This window comes from Haemaphysalis longicornis, unplaced genomic scaffold (assembly GCF_048455015.1).
Source record: "Haemaphysalis longicornis isolate Haplotype H1 unplaced genomic scaffold, Haemaphysalis longicornis Haplotype H1 scaffold_6, whole genome shotgun sequence".
Taxonomy (NCBI): Eukaryota; Metazoa; Arthropoda; class Arachnida; order Ixodida; family Ixodidae; genus Haemaphysalis; species Haemaphysalis longicornis.
Genome location: NW_027526407.1, coordinates 110,009,986 through 110,034,038, shown reverse-complemented (window position 1 = coordinate 110,034,038; position 24,053 = coordinate 110,009,986). Strand labels below are relative to the sequence as shown.

General features: G+C 46.2%; 1 protein-coding gene across 2 annotated transcripts in view; it reads right to left on the bottom strand.

Annotated features, from left to right (window-relative positions):
• Window positions 1-24,053, bottom strand: part of LOC144141879 (uncharacterized) — a 90,911-nt gene that overhangs the window by 45,602 nt on the left and 21,256 nt on the right. For both annotated transcript variants that reach the window (XM_077673355.1, XM_077673354.1), the window contains 2 exons: window positions 14,225-14,285; window positions 9,954-10,036 (listed from right to left, as the gene is read on the bottom strand). In XM_077673355.1, coding sequence (XP_077529481.1) covers window positions 9,954-10,036; window positions 14,225-14,285 — 144 coding nt within the window. The remainder of the gene's footprint in view (window positions 1-9,953; window positions 10,037-14,224; window positions 14,286-24,053) is intronic.

Below are 24,053 nucleotides of genomic sequence, written 5' to 3'. Positions count from 1 at the left end.
ATGGATACATGCTAATGAAGTGTACCCTGCATAGGAAGCAGATTGACGTGTGCTACACATACGGCCGAGTGGGGCACAGGATGAACGTGTGGCGAAACCCTCAAGACAAGATTTACCGGGGCTGCGGCATCGCAACCCAGGAGGAGACCAACACTGCGTACCCAAGTATTCCCTCTGCGGGGGGAAACATCTCACCACCGAAAAGGCCTGCAAGGCAAGATTCAAAACGCCCTACGTCGTCCGTCGACGGCGCTGGGAACGGCGCCTGGGGGGGGGGGGGCGCGGAAAAAGACAACGAGGACAGAAAGCAAGGCCAAAGGGTCCTACATGGCGACCCAAACGTAGCGCCTCTTCGCAAAGGGGGCGGTCCCAGGCGCCGGTCCGCAGCAGCAACGGCGACGGCAGCCACAGGCGCTCTCGATCGAAGTCAGGATCCGAGGGTGGCGGCGCCGGCGGTAACCTCACCGTGATACGACGGGTCCACGTTCGAGCGGAAGACCCAGGTCCCGGACCAAGTCCCGTTCGATATCTAGGGCAGGTTTGACACCCCGGGCCGGATCATTGCGACCCCGGGCCTGATCAAGATTCCAGGCCTTGTCTACCGGACAACGAAGGAGAACCAATGAGAAAAAGGTGGTCTGGACCGGCAGGTATTCTGTCGCTCGGGATGGCGAAACCGAATTCCCGCCTCTCATTCCCTTTCAACCCCTTAACGCCGGAGCTAGCCCGCAACGGGATAGCAACGAAGTAAAAGAACTCGAGAAAATCATAGAGCGACAAAATGCGCAAATACAAGAGCAGGACACCCATACCAGTGCCTAAATGAGAAAAATAGATGCCCCAGCTAGCGGTAGCTCAGCAAACGCGACACCCCAAGGCGACAACAACACGGTGAAGAACGCCGGAGGAATGCGCAAGGTGCCGCGGAGGGACCCCCGTCACCCGCTTATGGCGGGATGCGGGGGCGGCACGGCCCACGCAACAGGCGCCGCGCAAATAAGAGGCAATAGACGGCGAAGAAAGCAACGTCAACCGCGAGAAAGCGACAGCGGCGCGGCAGATTCCAATGGAAGGAGAGCGTACAGTGATCCTAACGGCCATCACACAAATCAACTACAAACTGAGTGCGATAGACGCCGGATTCGAGGCCCTCGAAGGCCAAGGGCGGACGCTGTCGATCAAACACGAACGGCTAGTGACGGAAGGAGCAATCCTTACCGTAAGGAACCACTTCTCGTCCCTGAAGAAAGAACGGGCGAAAAAAATCAAGGAATCAATTGCATATACGCCTCGAGATTCGCGATCGCTGCGCCGCCTGCCGCCGCTTCTCCGTGGCGTTTGCGGGATTAGGGCTGCGTGGCTGATAGGTGGTCATGCAGTGTTGTGGTTACCTTTCGCTTCTGTTTGCCTTTCCGCGCACTAAACAACTTGTTATGGTGACGTCTGTAAGCTAACTGCGCGTTTAGGGCACTTAAAAAAAACTCCCAAGCATTTCCCCGAGGGTGAACATGGTTAAGTGCGAATGCACGGGGTGATGTGATGAGGGGGAGTAAAGTTAAAATCCGTTGGCATTCGCCCGTGAGCGCGCGCGAGCCGACCCACGGAGGTCTGGCAGTTTATCGCTGCATATATAGGGGGGTACGCCGCGCCGAGCGCGCCGAGCCAGCTGGCTGAGAGAGGAGGCGAGCGCAAGGGGAGAGGGACAGCGGCGCACGGCAGCTGCAGCCGAGCGAGGGGGAGAGGGGAGAGTGTGACGTCACGGTGGAGAGAGAGGCGCGCGGCAGCTGCTGGGGAGAGGAGGCGTGCTGTGACGTCATACCATGACATCACGGCGCGAGGAGCGGTGCGGGGAGCGGCGCGCACCCGCGCAGCCACGGCGAGGAGGCGGAGCGAGCGCGGTCACGTGGTGAAGTGACGTCACCGCGCCGTTGCTACCGACGCTCCTCTCCGCTCCACGCCGTTCCCAGGGAGAGGAGGACTGCGGACGCCGCCGCCGCCGCCGCCGTTTGGGGTCGCTTATAAAGTGCATTCGCACTTAAAACAGCGGCGTCTTGGTAGAGCGCTCTAACGCCAACAAGAGCTGCCTGGGGAGGCAGTTCTGCGCGCTTCTTGGCCGCTCTTGCGGGCGTCGGCGACGGCAGCAGCACATCACCGCTGTCACCTTCGAACACGTCAGCACAAGTGAATTCTATTTATTGTGGCCTCGTTTAGACCTGATATTGGCACTGTAAGAGGTTGATTCGTTTTGGAGCGCAGACAACAAATGCGGCTTTGCTTCGAATATGTACGTCGTAGAAAAATATTTTTCGGGGATGTGATAACCCAACAGCTGACAAAAACTTGTGCCTTTTATGGGAGTATAAGCCACGCGAAAATGTCAAGTACACTCAAAGGCTGTGCGTTGTCAGATATGTGCCCACTCATGCCTTATAGTAAGAACCAAGGTATATGTTAATGAAACCACGGGAATATGAATGGTCTGAAGTCAGGAATAAATAAAATAGTCGTACGGGAATGAAAAAAAACCGAGTGCAGCCTCTGAAAGGCTAAAGACGTTTGTTTGAACAAGGTAGTATTCCCCAGACGAACCAAATGCGAAATGCACTATTTCGCTAGACATTGGGGGGGGGGGGTGAGGAGGACGCTCAACTATCGTTGTTTAGAAATGCGGAGCGAAATCAACGAATGAACGTTTTAGTAATCACACACACAAGCTGCGTGTTCACTTTTCGTTTATTTTTCGCCTTCAACGAACGGCTGATCACTCGGCGGACGCATTTTTGAAGAATACAGGGTAGGCAGTTCACAAGCGATACGAGGTGTCGTTGGAAGAGTTGATTGATTGATTGCAGGGTTTAACGCGCCGACGAAACGGAGGCGATGAGGCACGCCGTGGTGGAGGGCTCCGGATTAATTTTGACCACCTGGAGATCCATAACGTGCGCCGAAATCTCGTACACACGGGCTTGTTGGAAGAGTGTCGTATCTGATAAGAGTCTCTGATTTCGGTTTATGCTAGATTCTGCAGTGTCCCTGTGTCATATGACGATGTTTCGAAGAAGAGTTTGGTCACAGACGCGGATTACTCTATAAGCCCATCTTCGCGCTTCTGTGGAGGATAAATGTAACAGATGAATCGTTGCGAGCGCTCACCTCGGGACAAGACGACACAGCATTAACTTTGTCGTCGTGTGCTGACTCCAGAGTGTAATTTTGCATTATCCATCGTACTTCTTTGGTACAATGTTTGTGAAATTTATGCCACATTGGCTTGTTCATGGTACTGATCAATATCTGATATGTTATATTGGCAGGCGTAACTTGCGTGCTGGCAGGTATGAGTGCTCCGCTGGATTTTCTAAGTGCACAAAGTCGATTTACATCATAGTGTGTATGGCCGCTACATGACCATCGGAGGAAACACTGCTTACGGAGACACTGCCACTAAATTTCAGGGCAGCGGATCCGGAATTGCAATCAGCTGCATGCAAATGCTGGCTTCGGGACGCCGGCCTATGACACACGCCCAGCGCTCATATACATCTCACTAAGATCGCGCCATAAACGTTTATACTCCCGTAAACACACCACGCTTGCAAACAGAGTGTGCCTGCTCCACGTTATTCGGTATTTCGAACGCGGACAAACGGTAAATCGCTGTCTTGAACGAGCCCCAAAGGCAGCGGCGACAGGGGGGAGCGGGCCGGGGACTCCCGCGCCTGCTTTCGAAACGGGCCGCTAGGGGGATTTCAGTGGCGCCCCTACAGGCCGCGCTCGAGGCGTATAGGTGTGGCCGTATGGGAACATCCCAGGAAGATGAAGCAGAGACAAAATAAGAAAAATAAGACAAACGGGGGGGGGACGTTGCAGTAATTTGCAATGGAACTGCCGGGGGATCCGCAACAAGGAGGCGGAACAGGTACTCCACTTTGACAAGCTTGAATACAAGCCTGATGTAATAGCACTACAAGAAACGAACAGCAAGCCCAGACTCCCGGGATACGTGACGCACACGGACCCGACGGAGGATGGGACGGCGGTGCTCGTCCGGAGCAACGTGGCGGCTACTCAACACATCATGGAGGCGGCGGGTGCGAACACCCTCTCATCGAGATTCAATCAAGAACCATTGGCAACACGGGAAATCTATACTTCATTGAGCGCGTACTGCCGCCCGTCACAGAGGCAGTACGACCTCGATCGAGTGGTGCGCCAGGCTGAAAAGTTGGCGGGGAGCAGGCTTCTCCTGATCCTCGGCGACTTCAACGCCCCTATCACAACGTAGGCATAAAAGTACCAATGGTAGGTGGCCAAAGCTCTAACCAAGACAATGGAGGACCATGAGATGGCCCTGTTAAACGAGCCGGACATGGCCACCAGAAGAGCAACAGTGGCAGTAGGGACACAACTCTGGACCTGTCGTGACTATCAGGACACAGGACATGGCCTGGAGAAACGAAGACGTGTACCTTGGCTGCGACCACAGCGTGATCGCCATTACCATCAAGGGACCCCGATACGGCCCCATGCTTCGGACGGCGCGCGTAACGGACTGGGACAAGATACTGAAATACACGTAGGAAATGGAAGAGGCTTCGGAGAACGACGAGGAAGCAGAGAGAAATGAAATGTACGCCGAATGGTCGAGGGATCAGTAAAAGGCCCTCAAGAAGTTCACGCAAAAAAATAACGACGACGGCGCAGACACCTTTCGTGGACGCCAGGCTAGCTCACATGTGGGCGGCCGGCACTCGCTAACGCGAAGGTCGAAGCGCCAACGTCACAACAAGCTGGTCAAATGTATCGCGGTCTTTAATAAACAGATCGCCGAGCACGCGGCCAAGCTATCCGGAGATATCTGGCTTAGCACTTGCAACGGCTTGCAGGGTAAGATATCGGCACGGAAGACATGGAGCTTACTCAGGCACCTAATCTACCCGCTGAGTAGCAAGACCGCAACCAACCACAACCTCACCAAGGTCCTCAACACGTACAAGGGGGGCGGCCGCAGGCCCCTAGGACGACCTGATGGCAAAACACCTCAATACCGAGCGAGGTCAGTAGCCGACGCCAGAGAGGTACAGAGGCCCTGAAAACAAAGAGCTTGACACACCGTTCACCGTGACGGAACACTGGTCGGCCATTGACGAAAGCAACAGAAAAAGCGCCACCGGCAGGGACGCGATCACGCACAAGTTGCTTGGAAACATGAGCGAAGTGGTGGCCCGCGGCCTCCTGGTGCACATAAACGAAACCTGCAAGAGCTCGCGGCTGCCGAACGAATGGAAAGAGGCCGAGGTTCGATTCATCCCGAAACCCGGCAATGCGATGACGATTGACAACATGCGGCCCATCTCCCTCTCGTCGAGCGTAGAAGAAGTGATGCTCCTTCGCAGACTTCAAAAACACTTGAAAGAAACAATCCAAATGGCCGACAGCATGTATTGGCTCAGACATCACTTGGGCACTCAGGACGTCCTGATCCATCTGCAAGAACTCGTCTTCGTGAAGCAACAGGAACGCGCCGCGGGTGATACTCGCCCTAGGCCTAAATAGGGCCGTCGACCATAGAGTTTCTTACTAAGTATACTAGAGATGGAACTGCGCCTCGTAAGCCATGTCGTCGTGGGGGTTCATGGGAAGACATCTTTTTTGGCTTGGGCTGGGCATGACAACTGGATTCTTAAGCGGTTTTTGGCATTTGGTTTCTTCACTATGCATTCACATGTTTACGAGCTACAAGGAAGCCGAAATTCTCCCGTTTCTGTGGTAGCAGTGTTCAGTGAAACAGCAGGCCAATCATGATCGTACCTGACGTTGCTCATGCCACAATCGAAGGACGTATGACTTAGCAGGTAATATGCCGCCGCGAAATTTGTAGACGACGAAAAGAAGAAACAAAACGTACTTCGACAAATACAAGATACGGCAGATACGGGCGCTTGTATGCGTCCTATCTTGTCATCGTCCACGACTGTTTAAAGCCACGTTTACATTTTTCTTCTTTTACTAGCTGGCGGTCGCGGTGCACCGGTTCACCACGAAGGCGACATTTTCATAAGCGCCCTCAAAAAACTTTCGAAACTCTTTAAACAACGTGTTTTTTTTAAAATAATGGTAAAATTATTAAAATCACGTTCTCTAATGATTTACCCCCAAATAACATTGTTAGTAACTACAACCTTGGCCTGCGGAATAGCAGGCACAACCGTTCCGGCAAAAATACGCCTTACTTATTTTTTTCTTAGTTTTAAAACAGCCTGTTTTTATTTTCAACTTTCATAATTGCACAATATTCCTCGCGTTTTTTTGGCACTTTGTTTAAATTTGCGGTCACTAAAATGTTTTAATCTAAGCCAGTGATGAAACTAAGGCGAGCGCGATGTATAATGGCGGTCCATGACGACACAGACGACCTTGATGTGAGCCGCATAGACGCTAGCGCCAGATTCCTCTCTAGTGTATACTGTAAGAAACTCTATGCCTTCGACAACGTGTCTCACGCGAGCGTGCTTCAAAATCTAAACAAAACGGGATGTGGTCGGAAAACCTTCGGCCACGTAAATGGCTTCTTATTGAGAAGAACAGCAACCATTAGGATAGGGGAAGAGACGTTGGAACCTGTCGAGCTCGGTGACTGAGGCACCACTCAGGGGTCAGTCTTGCCGCCCGTGCTTTTCAATCTGACCCTCCTGCCCCTGTTCAACCCACTTAAGCAAATTGAAGGCGTGGACCTTGCGCTGTACGTCGGCGATATTGTGGTGTGGACGAACCGAGCCGGGAATGATGCTTGGGCGGAGGATGTCTTGCAGAGGGCGGCAACGATGGAACACGAATATGCAAAGACTAGCGGGCTGAGCTGCGCTCCCGAGAAATCGTAGCTGCTCATGGTTAAGCTGGACAACGCTGAACGTGACCCTCACCATCGACGGCACGGCCATTTAACCTAGGAAACAGATCAAAATCCCGGGTCTGCTGCTGCAAAGCGACGGACGAGCGTACGCGGCCGTCACGAAGGTCAAAAACACCTCGGAGCAAATATTAAGCATGATCCAAAGGGTCTCAACGGTAACAGAGGCCTAAAAGAAGACGACTCAATGCGCCTAGTGCGGGCGTTCTTCGTGTCCAGGGTGACCTACGCTGTCCCGTACCTCCAGATAACGTAGGCAAACAGAGACACCCTGAAAACGATGCTGCGTAAAGCAACCAAGCAGGCAATGGGTCTGCCGATCTACTCGTACACGCAGAAACTGCTGGACATGAGCGCCCACAACACGGTGGAGGAGCTGATCGAGGCTCACCTGTCCAACCAAAGGGTACGGCTAAGCCAAACGGAGCATGGCCGGGTCGTCCTACGGAACACATGATGATATATACAACCACTGCAAACCAAGGCGGCCCTTCCCGAGCAGTGACAAGAGGCCATTAAAACCAAGCCACTCCCGAGGAACATGCAACTGGGGAAGTACAAAGGGAGGTGGACTGCGCGAACCAAGGCCCTGGCCCGACAGCTGGAGGAGCACCGAAGAGAACACGACGACCGAGGAGAACACGACGACCGAGCAACGGCGGTAGCCACGTCCACTGACAAGCTGATCGTCAGCACGTCGCTGAGGACGACTGACCCAACCATAGCGGATGAAGCAGCCGTGTCACTCGACCTCGTGCAACCAAGCGCGGACAGCATGGTCACAGATTCAAACTCAGCCTGCCGAAGCTTCCGAAAGGGAGTAATCTCTCCCGCGGCGCGAGCCATTCTCTCCAAGCACAAGCATCCGGGACGACCATCGACCTCGTGTAGGCACCGGCTTACTCGAATATGGAAGGCAACGCCCTCGCCGACCACCACGCTAGAGAACTGTCCATCCGGGCTGAGGACGAGCCGGCTGAGCTACCGTATCCCGTGACGAGCTTTGGAGACATTACTCAGATGTACAGAAACGCGAAGTGCAAACTTCCCGAACCGCACCCGCAGTTAACTATTCAACAGCAAAACGATCCTGCGGCACACGCGGGAGGGATCGCTAGCGAATCTCGTTCTTTTACATGGAATATACGCGGCGGAGAACGACACACTCTGCCCTTCCTGCAAAACGAAACGAGGCATTCTGGCACATCATAGTCGACTGCAAAGACCTCAACAACCCCCCTCTCCTTTACCCCAACACCCCCCAACCTGAACCCCCCGAGTGATGGGTGACCTTGTTGTCCAGCCCCGCCCTGCCAACTCCGCTCCCACTGAAGGCTAGGGGTCAGAAGCTGCTGGGGACATATGGGTCCCGTGAATAGGGAACCCCCCCCGTCAGGTTCCTGCGCGCACCGTCGAATTTTTGAGCTCAGTAAAGTCGATTCTGTCTCTCTCTTACAAGATCGCTTTATTTTCCAAGGGTCTAGCTTCGCAAGGGAACGCAGTGTTCAATACCTCCTGAAATGGCTGCGGGACAGCAGGCGTAAACACACCCACCCCAGGAGCACGAGGCCGGAGCACATCAATAAAACCTGTACTGGACTTGTCACACGAGCCGGGGTGCACAGTACATACGTGTAGGTTAGAACCGGCCATTGGACTTGAGGTGTTGGTGACTCCACTGCTATTCTAACGCCATAATGCATACACCGTCACTGGTAGGGATAGTTAGGCCGATGGTCTCTTCCTTGAAGTAGCTGCAGTTCTTTCCGAGCAACGCTACGCAAAAGTTTCCGGAGGGCCCTCACGTCGTCAAAAGTCGATCAGCAAGCATCAAAATTCAGTTGACATCAGTTCTGCATGACGCATATCTCCAAAAAACCTTCCATTGTGGACGCCTCTCGTACGATTTCGGCGACCGTCTTTAGACGGCTCCGAAAAAGTCCGCGGATCGCCGTTCTTGACAGCACGCATCAGGTGACGCACATTCATTGCTCCAGTCTTGCTGTTGCTCAGCGCGCCTAAACAAGAGCTACATTTCTTCCAATAGCAAGGCCCCGCTCTCATTTGGCTTCTTAGCCATCTACTCATCAGCACGCTCGGCCTTCCCTTTGCGCACGTCGCTGCCGCATGTCTCCAGCCACTGACGCCGCAACCCTTGACAGCTGGGCAGCGAGCGCTCAAAATTTTCGAGCCTTGTTCGAGTGGAATCTTCCAGCGACAAGCAAAGGTTGTGGAGGTACTGCTGGTTATCTCAAACGTTGAATACGGCGCCACGGTAGAAATAGCCCGGCCACTTTACCACTTTCTGAAAGCTCTCTCCATGAGACGACCCCGGTGTCCGTGGTCCAAGAAAAACAAGCGGTGAGGTGGAGCCGCAGATCTAAAGGTATGGTTTATTTTGGCGGTGGATATTACTGCCCTTGTTGGGGTTGTTAGGCTGCGTAAGGTGGTTTCAAGGCCTGGGTATAGGCGGCTGGTCTTGTGGACGATGTTCTGTCTGCTCCTCTCAGATTTGAAGGCGACTGTTTCGACGCATGCAAGCGCGTGCATTTCGACCCCGATATGCATGCAGATTTCAAACCCGTACGTGCTAGGTCGAAACCCATTGAGTTCGACCCAAAGTATCGAAATGCTTGAGAGCGCACATTGCACGCTCCATAAAAATGTCCCGGCAAAATGAAACAGGAGGCTTAATAGCCCATCAGCGCCGGCAGAAAACACTCGAGGCCATGCTGCAGTAGCACTGTAAAGCAGGTAGAACGCGGCTCCGCCCTTGTCCTTGTCTCCCTTCAAGTTGAACTCGTGGGCACTGTAGCGCAGAGCGGCAGGGGATTGCAACAGATAAAACGCTATGACACATGCAATAACAGGCTTGCACAATAGGAGCACTGCCGCAATATGTAACTATGCTGCGAGTGATAATAACGCCGACAGCTTACCACGTGCGGCAGTAAATTCACAGACGGCAATAATTCCTTAGAGGACGTTTTTTGCAAAAAAAGAAATCATTTAATCTTTGTTATGACAGAATAATAGCACTTACAGCGGTAACAATGTCATTGCACGAAGGAAGTGGCTGTGGAGGAGTCGGGACAGGTGGAGCAGGTAGGCCAGGTATGCTACCCCCTGGAAAAGATAACAAATAAACAACGCAGTTGTGGTGACACACACAAAAGGAATTTAGCGTAATTGTGTTATTCTTGTATTGGGGACAGGTGATCCAGAAGAATAAGTCGTACGAACAATTCTCTCATTCGGAACCGTAGCAATTTTGTTACAGATTTAAACTTAGTACATGGGGCTTAGCTCGTTAAGCTGCGTCGCTAATGTAGGGCTCACACCTATCGAATATAAAATTACACTTTCGAATATGTGTTAAATCTGCCTGCCTGGTAGATGGGGCAAGGGTATAAGTAAGACAGAAGACACCAATCATATAAATATACATATAGAGGTAAAGGTGGTCTGGCAACACAAATATGGCGGATGGCATGTATTAGCTAGCGGCAATCAGCTGAAAAGTAATCGCTTGGCTGGAAGTACAAGATCAACTCTGCACTGCAGTCGCAGTGACTTTCCCCAGTGTGGATCTGCTCACGCCCCCAAAGCTAGCAACTGGTGTTTTTTTACAATGAACAATTATTATGTGCTCAAAAGGGGAGATACATCCCAATGTTTGTTTATAAATATCTATCGTATGATATAGAACGACCCTTGAACTAGGCTCTTAAGTATTCGTACAGTGGACGTGCTTTGCGGGATCGCCAGTCCACGTTGTATACCTCTACGTAGTCAGTGTGGCAATATAACGTTATAGGAATAGTCTTTTAAGATGCCTTTGAGTAAGTGTATCTCCGAATGGCGATGTGCTTCAACGTACATTGGCATGCCGTACTGAGAGTTCTTTAGCAACTGTTCTATATCTCGTGGCGGCAAAAAGTATACATTGTTGCTTTTTTGTCGAACTCGAATTGTACTTCTGGTTTTTCTCTACTATTCCTAGGCTACTGTTTTCCATTCACACCTACTTTGGAGAACCTGGATTCTCTTCGGCGATTCTGGTCGTAGTTGATGTTAAGCAGCCAAGCACGTTGCGGCCTCGTACATAATTGTTTCCCAGAGCACATGGGGTGCATGGCTTCGGCAAATCATACCAAATAATCTGAGAATGTAACCACGCAGCCATAAGCGCATTTTACAGACTAGGGTCGGCGAACCTGGTTTCTGATCAATGTACACAAGCGTTTTTGCATGCTAATCAGACCTCACAGGCGTACTCTATTCCGGAAGCTTTTTCCTATGATCGAGCGGCTTGGGAGATTATGCGTGCTGTCAATGTATGCTAGCAAATGTAACGCCTTGCCGGAAGCGTTTCTTTTCACCTTCCACCCGTCTCTCATAAATAGTGAATGGCTTTGCGTGACGAGCGGCGTCGCCAGCTGTTTATTACCTCTGCCTTCTTTGCCTCGGTATTGCACGTTGATTAAGGCAAAGGTGGATGATGCAACCTGGCACCCTGATTACTAAAGGCAACCTTTGGGACTTGGTTTGATCGTGCGATACAAAATTTTCTCAGCGCTTCTAGCGCAATACTTTCGGTTGTATGATTGCCTGGCGGGTTGCGAAGACTGTCAATACGTTTGTTCTTGTAAAAACTGCGTCAAGTTAGGAAGAGGAGCTAACTATTAAAAAGTTTATTTCAATGTTGCGTCGAAATAGGCGACAAATTAACAACATTTATACAAAACGGTTATAAACACCAACTGGTGCTATGCATTATGAAAAAAATTGCACGTACAGAAATCAAACGTACAGAACGAACATACAAAAAATCGAACGTACAAAAAACAATTTATGAACGGAAATTACCAAATAAATAAATTTTGTACTACTCTAAGAGTTTATTGTGTCCGTAAGCTAGCGTGGTCTGGTAGCTGGAATAAAAATAATAAAAAAAAACATATAAGCAGCTCTAAATTAGACGTTTTACTTTTAGCTCGTAAAATTGTAATAACGTAAGAAGTGAAAGACGCGCATCTAAAGGGCAGCCTAATCAAATTTGGGTTTACTTGGTGCGAGTACTGTTTTATAAACACTGATTATTTATGGGATTTGTGGACACAATTTGACATAAGTAACTTCATGCTCACTCTCGTGAATATGAAGAAGGAGGTCTAAAAGCAAACAAGTTATTTTGTGTTGGTGCTAAAACTCTGCATTTTATGCATGATTTCCTTAAAAGAGTTACAGAGCCGAACACCGGTACATTAATCTTGTTTCTTCCCTGCCCCTTCCCTAAGGCATTATTAGGTGGGCCTGTGATTGTGTCTGGCTCACTGATTGTGGCAGTACGCTTGTCTGTATTTCACCAAAGACAAAGCAGGCGTTTACTCCCATATAACTCTAGCCTTCAAACAGGGCCAATGTTCCTGAAGCAGAACCACTCAGATCCCTCGCCACTCCAATCACCCCATTTCTCGGCAATCGCAATTGATCAGACTCAATGAGAGTAAATGCTCCCATTAACAACGAACCCAGCAAATAACAACATGGCGAGCGCACCCGAACTCTCGCACCCCTCCGCTATCCCCAGTCAGTTCGAAGTACGTGACACTTCTAATATTATCGAAACCAGCAAGCCGTTGACATTACTAGCAGGCTGACCTTGCTTCTTCTGTGTTCCAAGCCCAAAACTTTCTATGAATATTTGTGAAATTTGCTCACACAAGAATATCCATACACAAAGAACTCGCTGAAAATGATTGCGCCGCCCCCACACCTCCCTCTACACATCATGAAAAACGCCTTGGTTGTCTGGTTGAACATCCTGACCACTCTCCCCCTCCAATATTTTAACACAACCTCTGCCACCCTTCGTTCACTTGCTATTGTCTTAGTACAAAAATATTGAGTGCCTATTTTCTCCGGTCCCGCTGTCTATCAGTCGCCCGATTACGGAAGCTCTTCTCCTCGTAACTAGCAGATTTCATTTATCATCGGTCCTCTGCGAGCACGTTGCTTGGTGGTTGTTGTGTAAGCATAGCAGTAGGTCTGAAGAGTGTTGAGGGGTGGTATTGAGAAAAAAAATCATTTTATTTAAATCTATATGGTTTCACAAGTCAACGAAAATCTTAGTACTTGCAATAATTAGTACAGGGAGAAGTATTGATATGAGAAGGAACACAAGCTAGAAGACACACATTCCTTAGTTAACAACCAACTCTCTAATTACACGCTTTAGTTGTCCTGTCTGTGAAATGGTATGTATGTTGAGAGGAGGTCATTAGCTGTTGCGACAATGTCTCTTTTACCACGCGGACAAAATACTGGTGTGTAATATTTTAATCATAATGGTTCGGATGCATAAACTTGTGGATTTATAACTTCAATAAGCGTCGGCCTATGGGCGTGCTTAGCGTCACTTTTAAAATTTTGCTCCCCTTCGCGCTGCGTACACAGCGACCTACTTCGGAGAGATGTTGCTGAGGAGAACAGTCAGAGTCGGGAACAGTAGAAAGAGCATATCCATCCGGAAAGATTTCAAGTGAGGCGAGCATTGAGGTTTTACAAACGTAGGTACTTTTATTGGTTTGTTTCTACTATTTATTGCTACTACAAAATCTTTGAAAATCATATTTGTAAACAATGCATAAGCGCTATTAGAGTATATGTGCTTCGGTACTTGTTTGAATACATATAAAGAAGAAAAACGCAGGGCCATCTCCCCTAACGTAAAACCTGGCGAGGGGCAAATTATGTAGTGTACAAGTGTATTCTTGGCGCCTTAGTGTTTTTGCCCCGGGTGATAACGCCGTGGTTGGGTAGATGTATACAACTTTGCTGTGAAAAGCTCGCGCCTTTGAATGACGAAGCGTTCTAGCGTGACGCGTTGGGAAACGATTGTCCCGCTGTTTTAGTACTCTGACTACATGAGACGATGATAACAGCAGATGGCGAGATCCCGAGCCTCTAAAGGACATCGCTCCAAAACACTCAAGTATCCAATGGCACCAATGCGTCCCTAATTTATAGGTCCCAATAATCCTTCTACTGTTTGCTTGGATTTGCATGCATCTTTTTGTGTTCAGTCTTGTAAGCCTAACATATTCGCTTTTTGTGTGGAAGTGTGTTGCTATTCCTGGAATTGCCATACATTAACTACTCTTGTACGCGGCAATAGATGTCTCCCACATATTTTTAGCGCGTATTCTACACCGCTCTCCCCGGGGTACAAGTTCTGTAAATACTTCAACAATCAACAATAAAGTCAGCCATTTACAAAACCTCTGTGAGATTATTAATATATTTTCTTACCTGACCAGGAGATGCAACTTCCGCGGATGCACGCACCAATAGTACGCCTACGTCCTTTAAGCTGGGACAGAAAAGAAAATCAAGGATTCAATTACCGGCCAGTTGCTGTATTGCAAGCTCTACAAAATTATGAAATGCGGTTTTATGCAACTAAAGGGGTCAATTATTACTAAAATTGTGTTTGGAAATGGAAACTGTAGGGATAACTGCCTCATCTGGGATAAACGACCGCTGGTGTTTTAAAATACTGGTTGTAATGCCGATATATCTTCTGTCTGTCTATAAAAGGTGACCCCACCACAAGCACCAAGATTTTAAAGACATGTGCCATAAATGAAGAACACCTAGAGCATAACATTTTCAGTAAAGTGCAGCCACCAGAACAAATATTTTCGGCAATTAGATTTATTTAGGCAATTGTATATATATTCAACTCGACAGGTTGTATGCTGGGTAAATTAATGTTTATGATGAACTTGTAGGTTTTACGATGGAAATCTGACTGCGGTATTTTTAGTGACGCACTGATTGCGTAAATATTCTTTCTGACCTGTAACAAAAGCCCGCGGAATATAAAAAAGCACCACCTGAAGGCGCTACCACTGGCGTCATACAGCAGCGTAAGAGATCTTATTTGTTGCTTCCGGGATTTAATGGAAGAATTATTTCAAGCGATCGCTAAAATCTCGCACTCTTACATTAGTGTATTTTATGCTGCGAAATCAATCCGTACAGCTAGGACAGACTTTAAAATAAGGTTTTGCGTAACTGTGGTTAACATACCAAACATAAAACCATTATCGTATTTTAAATCAAGAGCGTAACTAAGCAGCATAACAAACACGATACAAAAGTGTACACCCATAGATAAAGATGATGAACGCTCTCAAATAAAGTTCTATGGAGGCACTGTATAATAAAAAAGTACTGTTCAGGCATTAGTTCTTTTGCGAATGTTTGTTTAAATGTATAGGCTACTGGTGTTAATTTCTTGGTGTCATCGGCATATCGTAAAGCAGGAAGAATGGCAAATATCTGATTTTGGGAAAACTTAGAAAGTTCTGAATAAGTTGTTTTGGTCTAGACTAAAATAGTTGGTAGCTGTTCACTATAATTATAAGAGATAGACAGTCCTTACGAGTATAATTAGAAAAAATAGGCTGATTCTTTTCTCTTTTTATTTTTGGAGTTTGTAAAATATACATCTGATAAAGTGGTGCGTAGAATGCTCATAAAGTATAGATTTCTTAATTTGTAAGAGTTGTAGCAGGAAATCCTCAGATTAAGGCGTGAATTTTGAAGCTGGTGTCTTAAAAAAGGCACCTCACCGTATTAGAAAGAGCAAATTTTTTGCTTTGTAGATTCAGAGAAAAAGGTATTAGCGAACCTAAAAAGCTTCCGCAAGCTTTCGGAAGTATGCACTCCTAAAGAAATTTCTTAGAAGTTATAAATTGAAACGGCTGCTGTATTGACGATCAAGTTCCACTTTTTCAACCACAGGTATATTTTAGGTGTAGTCTTGTTCGGTTCTTCGTTCTATGTGTGCTACAAGTTTTCCACAACATAGCGTGAAGCGTTTGACAAAGTCTCACACACAAAAAAATACTTTTTTCAGTTAGAGAAACACTTAAAATCCGCCCCTAATAAAATTGATGGCAGACTCCCCTATAAACCGTAAACAATTTATTTTTAACGAATACTGTTCAGAAGAGGCAACCGTTGACCCTGGTGCTCCACATGGTACTGTTATGGCATCCCTTTTGTTTCTCATTTTTATCAATGATAGTGTGAATACATTTCCTGTAAAAATCATGTCGTACCCTGATGACTATGCCATATAGTATGAGATATCAAATGTAACTGATCAAGACGTTCGAAATAGTGGCTTTCATAAAATTGTTGAGTGATGTGATTTATGGCAGATGTCAATTAACCTCAATAAAACCGTATTTATGTAAATACCCTCCCAGAAAAAATCGTCACTATTTATTATTCCACTGCAAGCTTCACCCTTTCTGGTGTAACTGAAATTACATATCTCGACCGTTGGAATACCAATGACCTTGACTGCAATAAACATATAGACTCCGTAAGTAAGAACGCTAACCAATTTTTTTTTTCTTCGAAGTGCTTTAACAAATTCTATATCTGCGGTGCGGACCCTAGCGTACAAAACTATCATTTGCCCAATGTTAGAATGTGGGGTGATTGTTTAGGACCCCTCACTCAAGGTAACATAACTAAATTGAAAAACGTGCTGAAACAGGCAGTTCACTTTATTTTTAAAAGCTTTGGACGGACCTCTATACCTCAACTCTTACATCGTGCCAATGAGCCATCACTTACCGAAAGAAATCGTTTATTACAAATACAATATCTTTACCAAAGGATAAAGCGCATTACAAGCTTGATATTTCCGATATTATTTCATTTTCATCTGGGTACTCCCCCGCAAGGGCATCAATTGAAAATAACCTCTTTTCAGTCACTACATAACTGCTTCATATATTTTTTTCCCGCGTACCGCAAGTCAGTAGAATGAGCTAACAAATAACTACATCATGGAGCCATCCATATTGTGGTTTGCAGCGAATTTGACCTGAATATTCTTATCTTGCTGCTGTATTTGTTTTTATTTGTATTGTTGTATGTATGCTGGAGTGTCAACATTGTAAACATTTATGTCTATAACCACCCTGTTAAAATTCCTGTAATGGGAATTGCTGTATCAATAAATAAAAGTAAAAATAAAATAAAATAAGTATTGTTTGCCAACACTTCTAATTGAACAACTAACTCAATTACGTCAATGATGTTGTGTCTACAACAAAAATATCGCAACGGCCCAAGTCACTTTATTAAGGTTTAGATAACGTGTGTGTAAAAGGCAAAATTTGCGACAATGAACAGTTAAATTATCACTCGTTTACTCCAATACCACGAAATCAACGTTTACAACTGCCTCACAAGACAAATTCTTTTTATGTGCAGAGTGCTGTCCAGACACAGGCTGTGAAAGTCTTACAAAATAAATAATATTTATTAGGAATAAATAAATAAAACCAAAATAATTTCTCCAGAAGAACATTAAACTAAACAGTTTAACACTTTATTAACTTTTTTAGCACACAACGCTAGCGTACGCGTCTAAGAAAATGCTTTGGAAGAGATCGTAAGACCGAGACATACCAGTAATACTGTCGCGCTAAAACATTCGTCGATACGTAAGCCTTCTGAGAAGTGCCTGATGCCCCAATATTTTGATTGCGGTGACGCGTGCGAGAAAGGAAAAGCTTCCTTTTTCTAATAGAGCTAGGTTTGGTAAATGAGGACGAGTAATTCTGTGGTACCACCTGGCAAGAGCTATGTAACGCACTTGAGACTTGTGGGCATGGGTAACGATAATTCTAGTCGTAAAGTGTGGCGATTCCGAGGCCACATATATATTCTGTTGGCGGGGTGCTTGCAAACGTGATGTCTAGGATATGTCCTATCAGCCATATAAATTCTGGTTCCGAACAAAAGGATCAGCAACCTGCGGTTTTTGGGTTCTCTCAGATTTGTTCTGGCACCAACACAAGAGAACAAATACAGCATCATTATTTTGTTTAGAATGCAGTTCTTTCCGCAGTCAATACGGCTGATGTTCCGATGTAGTGAAATACTGTTTTACTGCGATAATGTGCATGATTGTTTGTTATAAACTTATGCCACACACGTGTGAGTACAGCCGAAAAAACAGCCCCAAATAAGTAGTTCCAGCGAACAGAATTTTGCTATGGGATTGGTATTATGGTATTTTTAGGTAGATGAAATACTTAAGTAGCGAGTCACATGTTTTATGAGAGCGAGCACTTCATTAAGTACTCTGTACAAGTAAAAAGTGTTTTTCGGGCAAAAAACTTCTTTATTTAAAGTTCAAGTGATGTGTTTACAGTATTCTTCCTCTAGACTATTCACCGATGTGCTGTAGAATAGGCCGGCTTTTTGTTTTGCAAGGAGCACGTGTCAAGTATAAACGACGACGCAGCCTATCGTCTCTATAGCAAAACGATCTTACTAGTTAGGTGGCACTGACCGGCCCACAACAATAGTTTCAGTTGGTGAAAAGCCAGCGGTGTGTTATTGAGTAAGGTCACAACCACACGGCTGTGAACCTGAAGATTGCAGATATTCATGTTATGGTGAGTTCGAGCTATATAGTTCCTCTTGTAAGGATTCTGTGACAGATCACATTGAAAATGGTGTTTATAACAAAATCGCTTCAATCACCTTTCATAGTCTGTACAGGTTGGCAACTTAGCATCTATTACCTCAATTTATCAAAAAGTCGCCTATAATAAAGGCAGTGGTCTGTCCAAAGTTTTTTGCTCAAATTCGGGTTTCCTCCGATTCCGCGGAAATCCTCGACAAGGCACGACAAAGCCGACAAGGTAGTCGGAAACCCATTGACTCTAAGCACATACGGACGTTTTCTGGAGCAGTTGCTGTCCTATCTGAATACTGAAGTAGCGTAGCGGGTGTTACACACGACGTTGAAGCTGAGGATAGTAAGGTTATGTCTTCTTACATGAGCATATAAAACATATAGAAAAAAACCCTTTTGTGTGGAAAGGTCCGAAGATTAATTTTACTGTAATACAGTAACGTTACTCTTCAGAGCCGGTGCAATTAAAACTAATTTACCTGCTGGGTGTATCCCTTCAGGTCGTGTAACCGAGCGCCGGTGACTACTTTTTGAACTGCAGATGTGGACAGCAGAGCAATATAGGTATTCCGAAAAAGAACAGAGTAATCTGTTTTAAAACATTGCCCAATATTTCCATCAAACCACGCAATCAAAACCATTGACTCAGTGTACTTTCACATTGCCACTTACTATCAAATTGGGAGCTTCTCAAACGCACTGCCATCCTCCAGCGGCCTTCATATGATGTCACTAGACCTTCACATTATATTTCAAACGAAGAGGGAATACAAGCTTGTAGCTGATATTAAACAAATTTTTACGCCTAATGGGTATTTCTCTTCTGCAGCCATGGCTTGGCCATGGCATAACTGCATTTTTTTTTAATTATTCAATAAAACCATGTCATGTAACGACTAGGCGTGCCCTTAAATAGCCTCGGGAATGTCTTGTTTGTTGGTTTCTCAAAAAAAAATTTGTACTATTTTTGGAGTACAGCCCTCGCTTTGCAGTTGCCAATTTAGTTCTGTTGATCAGAGACTATAGTATACGCTAATTATGTCTTGTTTATACCGCGATTATTATATCTGAAGGCAGTCACAAGCGACAGCCATTGTTTTTGGAACAAAAATGGTGTATAGAAATACGTCAACGACATTCGGCTTGATTTCTCAGTTCTAGATGGACCAGACACGTTGTCCTTACCGGTAAGCATGACAGACAGGGTATATTCTTGTTCGCTCATTTATGATGGAACCTACGTTGATATCTCAAGTTGATTGAAATAAGGTATAATATTTTGATCGTGTAAAAGATTGATCTTATTACGATTGATCTGACCTGCCGTTTTATCAAAAATTGTTTAACGCACCTTAAGAGGTATGCGCTCATTTTTTGCTAGTTACACTCAATCGTTTTTAGATGTGCCATACCTGCGACCAAAGTACGCACAAAGGTTTTTTGAACATCCACCTAGCGGTCGACCAGTAAAACAAACTGACTGGAGGAGGGTGACACTTTGAGAAGTAGCCGAATGTGATTAATTTTTGAACACCTTGTGCCAACAGCAATACGGGAACGCTGACGTTAAGCATAAATGCCTGATTTGTGGCTACAAACAGGTGAGTTTCACTTAATCTTTGTGAGGCTGAAAAGATCAGTTACGCGCTATTTTCAAGCTTAAGTGTCATAATGTCGAACCCACCCGCTTTTGCTCTTTGATAATGGTTACTTTTAAACAGTGGTTCTTTTTCCTAACTAATTCACAAAATTGTAAATATTAAAAACAGTGCTTTCACGCGTCTCTTATAAATAGTTATGGTGTGTCCGGTGTCCGGTTGGTAAGGGGAACCGAGATGAGAGACAACTGTGGATAATACCATATGGTTCTGCAATCATGTCACACGATCAGCGGCGGTGTCTGCATCTCTGGTGTTGCTGGCGTGCAGTGTTGCGCATGCTACGAAGAATTCATCTGTGGGAACTGTACTGGGCGGGTACATCCAGGTTAGATTAGTCTTCATTTTGTCAGAAATACTATTTTAAACATTTATGAATGTCGGATAGGCTGGAGTTGTCTTGGTAACGTTCACTAGTTCCTGAATTGGGATCTCCTATTTATAACTTTAGGTGCGTTGAGGAAGTCGGATGAGTTTATTTCGGACTTTGGTAAGTTTTAGCTACCTCTAACCGCACTGTTGCATGGTGTGAGAATGTGACGTACTAGTCTAGGAGGCATCCTTTGAGCTGCGTTCCAGGCTTTGGAAGCCCAATATGTTGCGGGGGAAATGTTTTCGCGCTGGTGGCTTGTAATGGTGGTTTCAGGTAAACTTCCAATAAATATAGGCCAGTGACGAAACGGCCGGAATATTACCAAGAACCTTAAAAAGTGATTTCAACACACGTCATGTCAACTAAAGAGCCCGGCTACGAAGGAATAGTGCAAAAACCAGCCGATAGGTTGCAAGCAAACCACATAAGTTACTGCAGTGTGTAAACTGAAACATTTGAATATATAAATATCTATATTTTTATTTCTATGTTGCAAGTTAGTTTTGCTGTGAAGCAAAAACAAAGCTTCATAAGGCTTTGCCTATGAAGGGACGTTTGCACTTTTTGTGCCTGCCTATTTGAGCTTGAACTCTTGCTATGCTTATTTCATAAGTCATCTCTGAACTCAGACCAAAAAGGGTGCATCAATTATTGAATTTCTCAAGTATCAGAGTGGTGTTATATATTTTTTGTGCTTTACTCAAGCGTGATACCATAGTAGTTCATGCAAATTTGGTCAGGAAGCTCCGTCCTCACGCTATGGGAGAACTTCGTGCGGTTGATAAATAGGCCACGCCATGGCGCTCTTGTGCATCGTAGGGCAGCCGGAAAACAGGTCGGAGGGGACACGTTCGGCCCGCAGTAGGTTCTCCCAGCGGTGTTAGCAGGGCTCGCTCGCTTTACCTGTGGTATACCGCTAAAATGGATCCAATATTTTAGGCTGTTGTGGAATCGGTCACGTGCTCTGGTGGGATCGGGTTAAGTGTTTTGGGATCGGTCAGGCTGTTAGCTGGCTGCATTGTTGGCTGCTGTTCTGGCGGCGAGGAATAGACGTTAGAGCACCGCTATTTTGCTTTTTTTTCGGACGCCGAGGTGCGCTTATAGATGGAATTGTACGTTCCCCGGAAAGAAGTTTGCGCATTTCGTTTTGACTTGCCGAACGCTTGCCTGTGTTGTAAACATTGTAGTACTTTTGACGCCGTTCGCTCATACGTGTGTATGTCGTTCCTGTAAAAATGCTGACAATGTCGTTTTGCGGCAAGGCGACTTTTGTTGCCTTGGTCCGACCGGTACTCACGGTGCCTCGAGATGGCGGCGGAACGACTCTAGGGTTGTCGGGTACAGTTACTGCATTAGAGCAGGCAATGCCTGTGTGTGTTCTGTGAATAGGCTCGCTACGAGGTCATTCGGGGTCCAAGATATTTTCACAGGCTTTTTCCACCTTCCTTCAACTGACACGAAGCATATCTGCATATGCAGGTGTCAAATGTCTCGCTATCTTAGTGTGAATTATTATGAAAGCACGCTTGTTGATGACCAACAGAAAGAACAGAACAGAGACGAAATCCGAGCTTACACTGGACAGGCTGCGTGCCATCAACCTTAATTGTTTGCCTTGACTATGGTGTCTGCTTTGTAAATACACCTGTTTCCGACATTGTCGCGTCAACTTTGAAGCGTGGGGCCAAAACACCATGGATGCAGGTGACATAACACCCAGTAGAAGTTTGAGTGCGTTCTGAGAACTCTTGCTTTACCGCGAGCTGGCGACGCACGGACATCCCGAACAAACTTCGGAGCTCTTCAATTAAAACATTCTCACTAGTGAGTGTGGCTTCATTAATTAAAAATCTACTTTCTAAGCGTTTTTTGAGAACAAAATGACAATGGGGAGCATGGGCATTTCGTACCATTGATTGTGAGCCCTCACACGGTCAATCATGCTGAGCATATCTCCTCCATGACTGTAGTCCGTACTGGCGAAGCCATCTAGGTCACGAGTATGAGACACAATGATGAACGCCAAGATGTATAATCCGGGCTCAATGGTAGGCACGCCCGCTCAAGAGTTCCGTGGTGGGATGAAGGCGCGCTGGCTCGTGGCAGAGGAATTAGAAGTTCAAGTCCACCACTGATGTCACGTGCCAGAAAAGACACAGAATGTGGACGAAGGTGTATTTACAAAGGAGACACCGTAGTCACTGGCACAAGGTGAGGTTGATGGTACGCAGCCTATCAAAGGGAAACTCAGACTACTGTTCCTTCTCTTTCTCTTGAGCATCTAACACTGTTTTGGCTCCGGAGCACATGAACAGATAAGGTGAGATTGGACGCTTAGATGTGCGGCTATGCTTTGCGCCAGGTTCTAGGTAACTGACCAAACACAGATGTGAACAGAGATATCGTAGCATGGCGTCTAGGGTATTAGTACAGCCCAAGGTACGCAGTAAAGTTCAAATTTGTTCAGAGTCTAGAATGTGACCATGACAGCAAATATGTGTGAAAAGGGAGTGACAGCTTCTTTTGTAATGCCCGCTCGGTGTTGACAAAGACTGGCATCTCGTCGGCGTTGGGCATACTTTAGGAGCACGTTGTATGGACAAGACCACCACTAAAGAACGCTGACAATACTTTAGAGAGGCTACCCGAAGTTTAGCAAACTATGCTCAGGCTTGGTTTAGTGGTTTGCTTTTATTAGCGGTGTGCTTGTGTGTTGATGCACACCTTGGTGAACACTTTGGTGATGAACACCTTCAAGACATGAAAAATATTAACAATAATGGAGAAATCTTCGTTCCATATAATTCTATAAATTCAAAAGATTACTGCGCTTTTAAAAAGCACGTACACGAAAAATTGAACTCTGCTCTTGTTCGCGATGAAGGACAGCATTCATAAGCTGATTCCGAGGAAGCCCTATCGAAATAATTTGCCAGCCAGTCCAGTTTCTGTTTGTGCACTGGAATGTTATACCCTACGTTTCAAACAAGGCTTGATTTAAAAAATCGCTATAACGTAATTCCAAATCTCACTTACCATATCCACCTCGCGCCAAGTAAAGCAATTATCAAGGTTCTAAGCTAAACCGGGCAAGGCAAAGAGAAGAGCAGTGGACATGGATCGCAAAATAATGCTAAGCTTCACTGAACGTAACTCATGATTATTCTCCTTGCATGCGCACTGCTAAAACTTTCTGTAGGCTCATTGCGGCTGGAGCTGAGAGACCTCCCTCCAAGCTTCGTTTTGTAGCAACCTTGAGGCGATCACCGCCAAGACGGTGTTTCTATATTAAAATACCGCCAAAATTTGGCTGTGGCTTAACATAGTTATTTCTAGGTGTGCGTAGCGAGGGTTTCCATTAATGTATTTCTTAGCATGGTTCTATGCGCCCTTACAACTTTATTGTTTAGCTTCGTACATTTTAGTATTCAGGCTGCTTGGTCGTTACCTCTCGTTAAGTTATGTTTACAATAAACAATCCACATTTTTATTTAAAGTGAAACGCACCTATTTTTCTAAGTCTTCCTGCTTGGAAAATGCGTCGCACGTGAACTTTCAGCCAGCCGAATCACAAGGTCCGTCATACGGCGA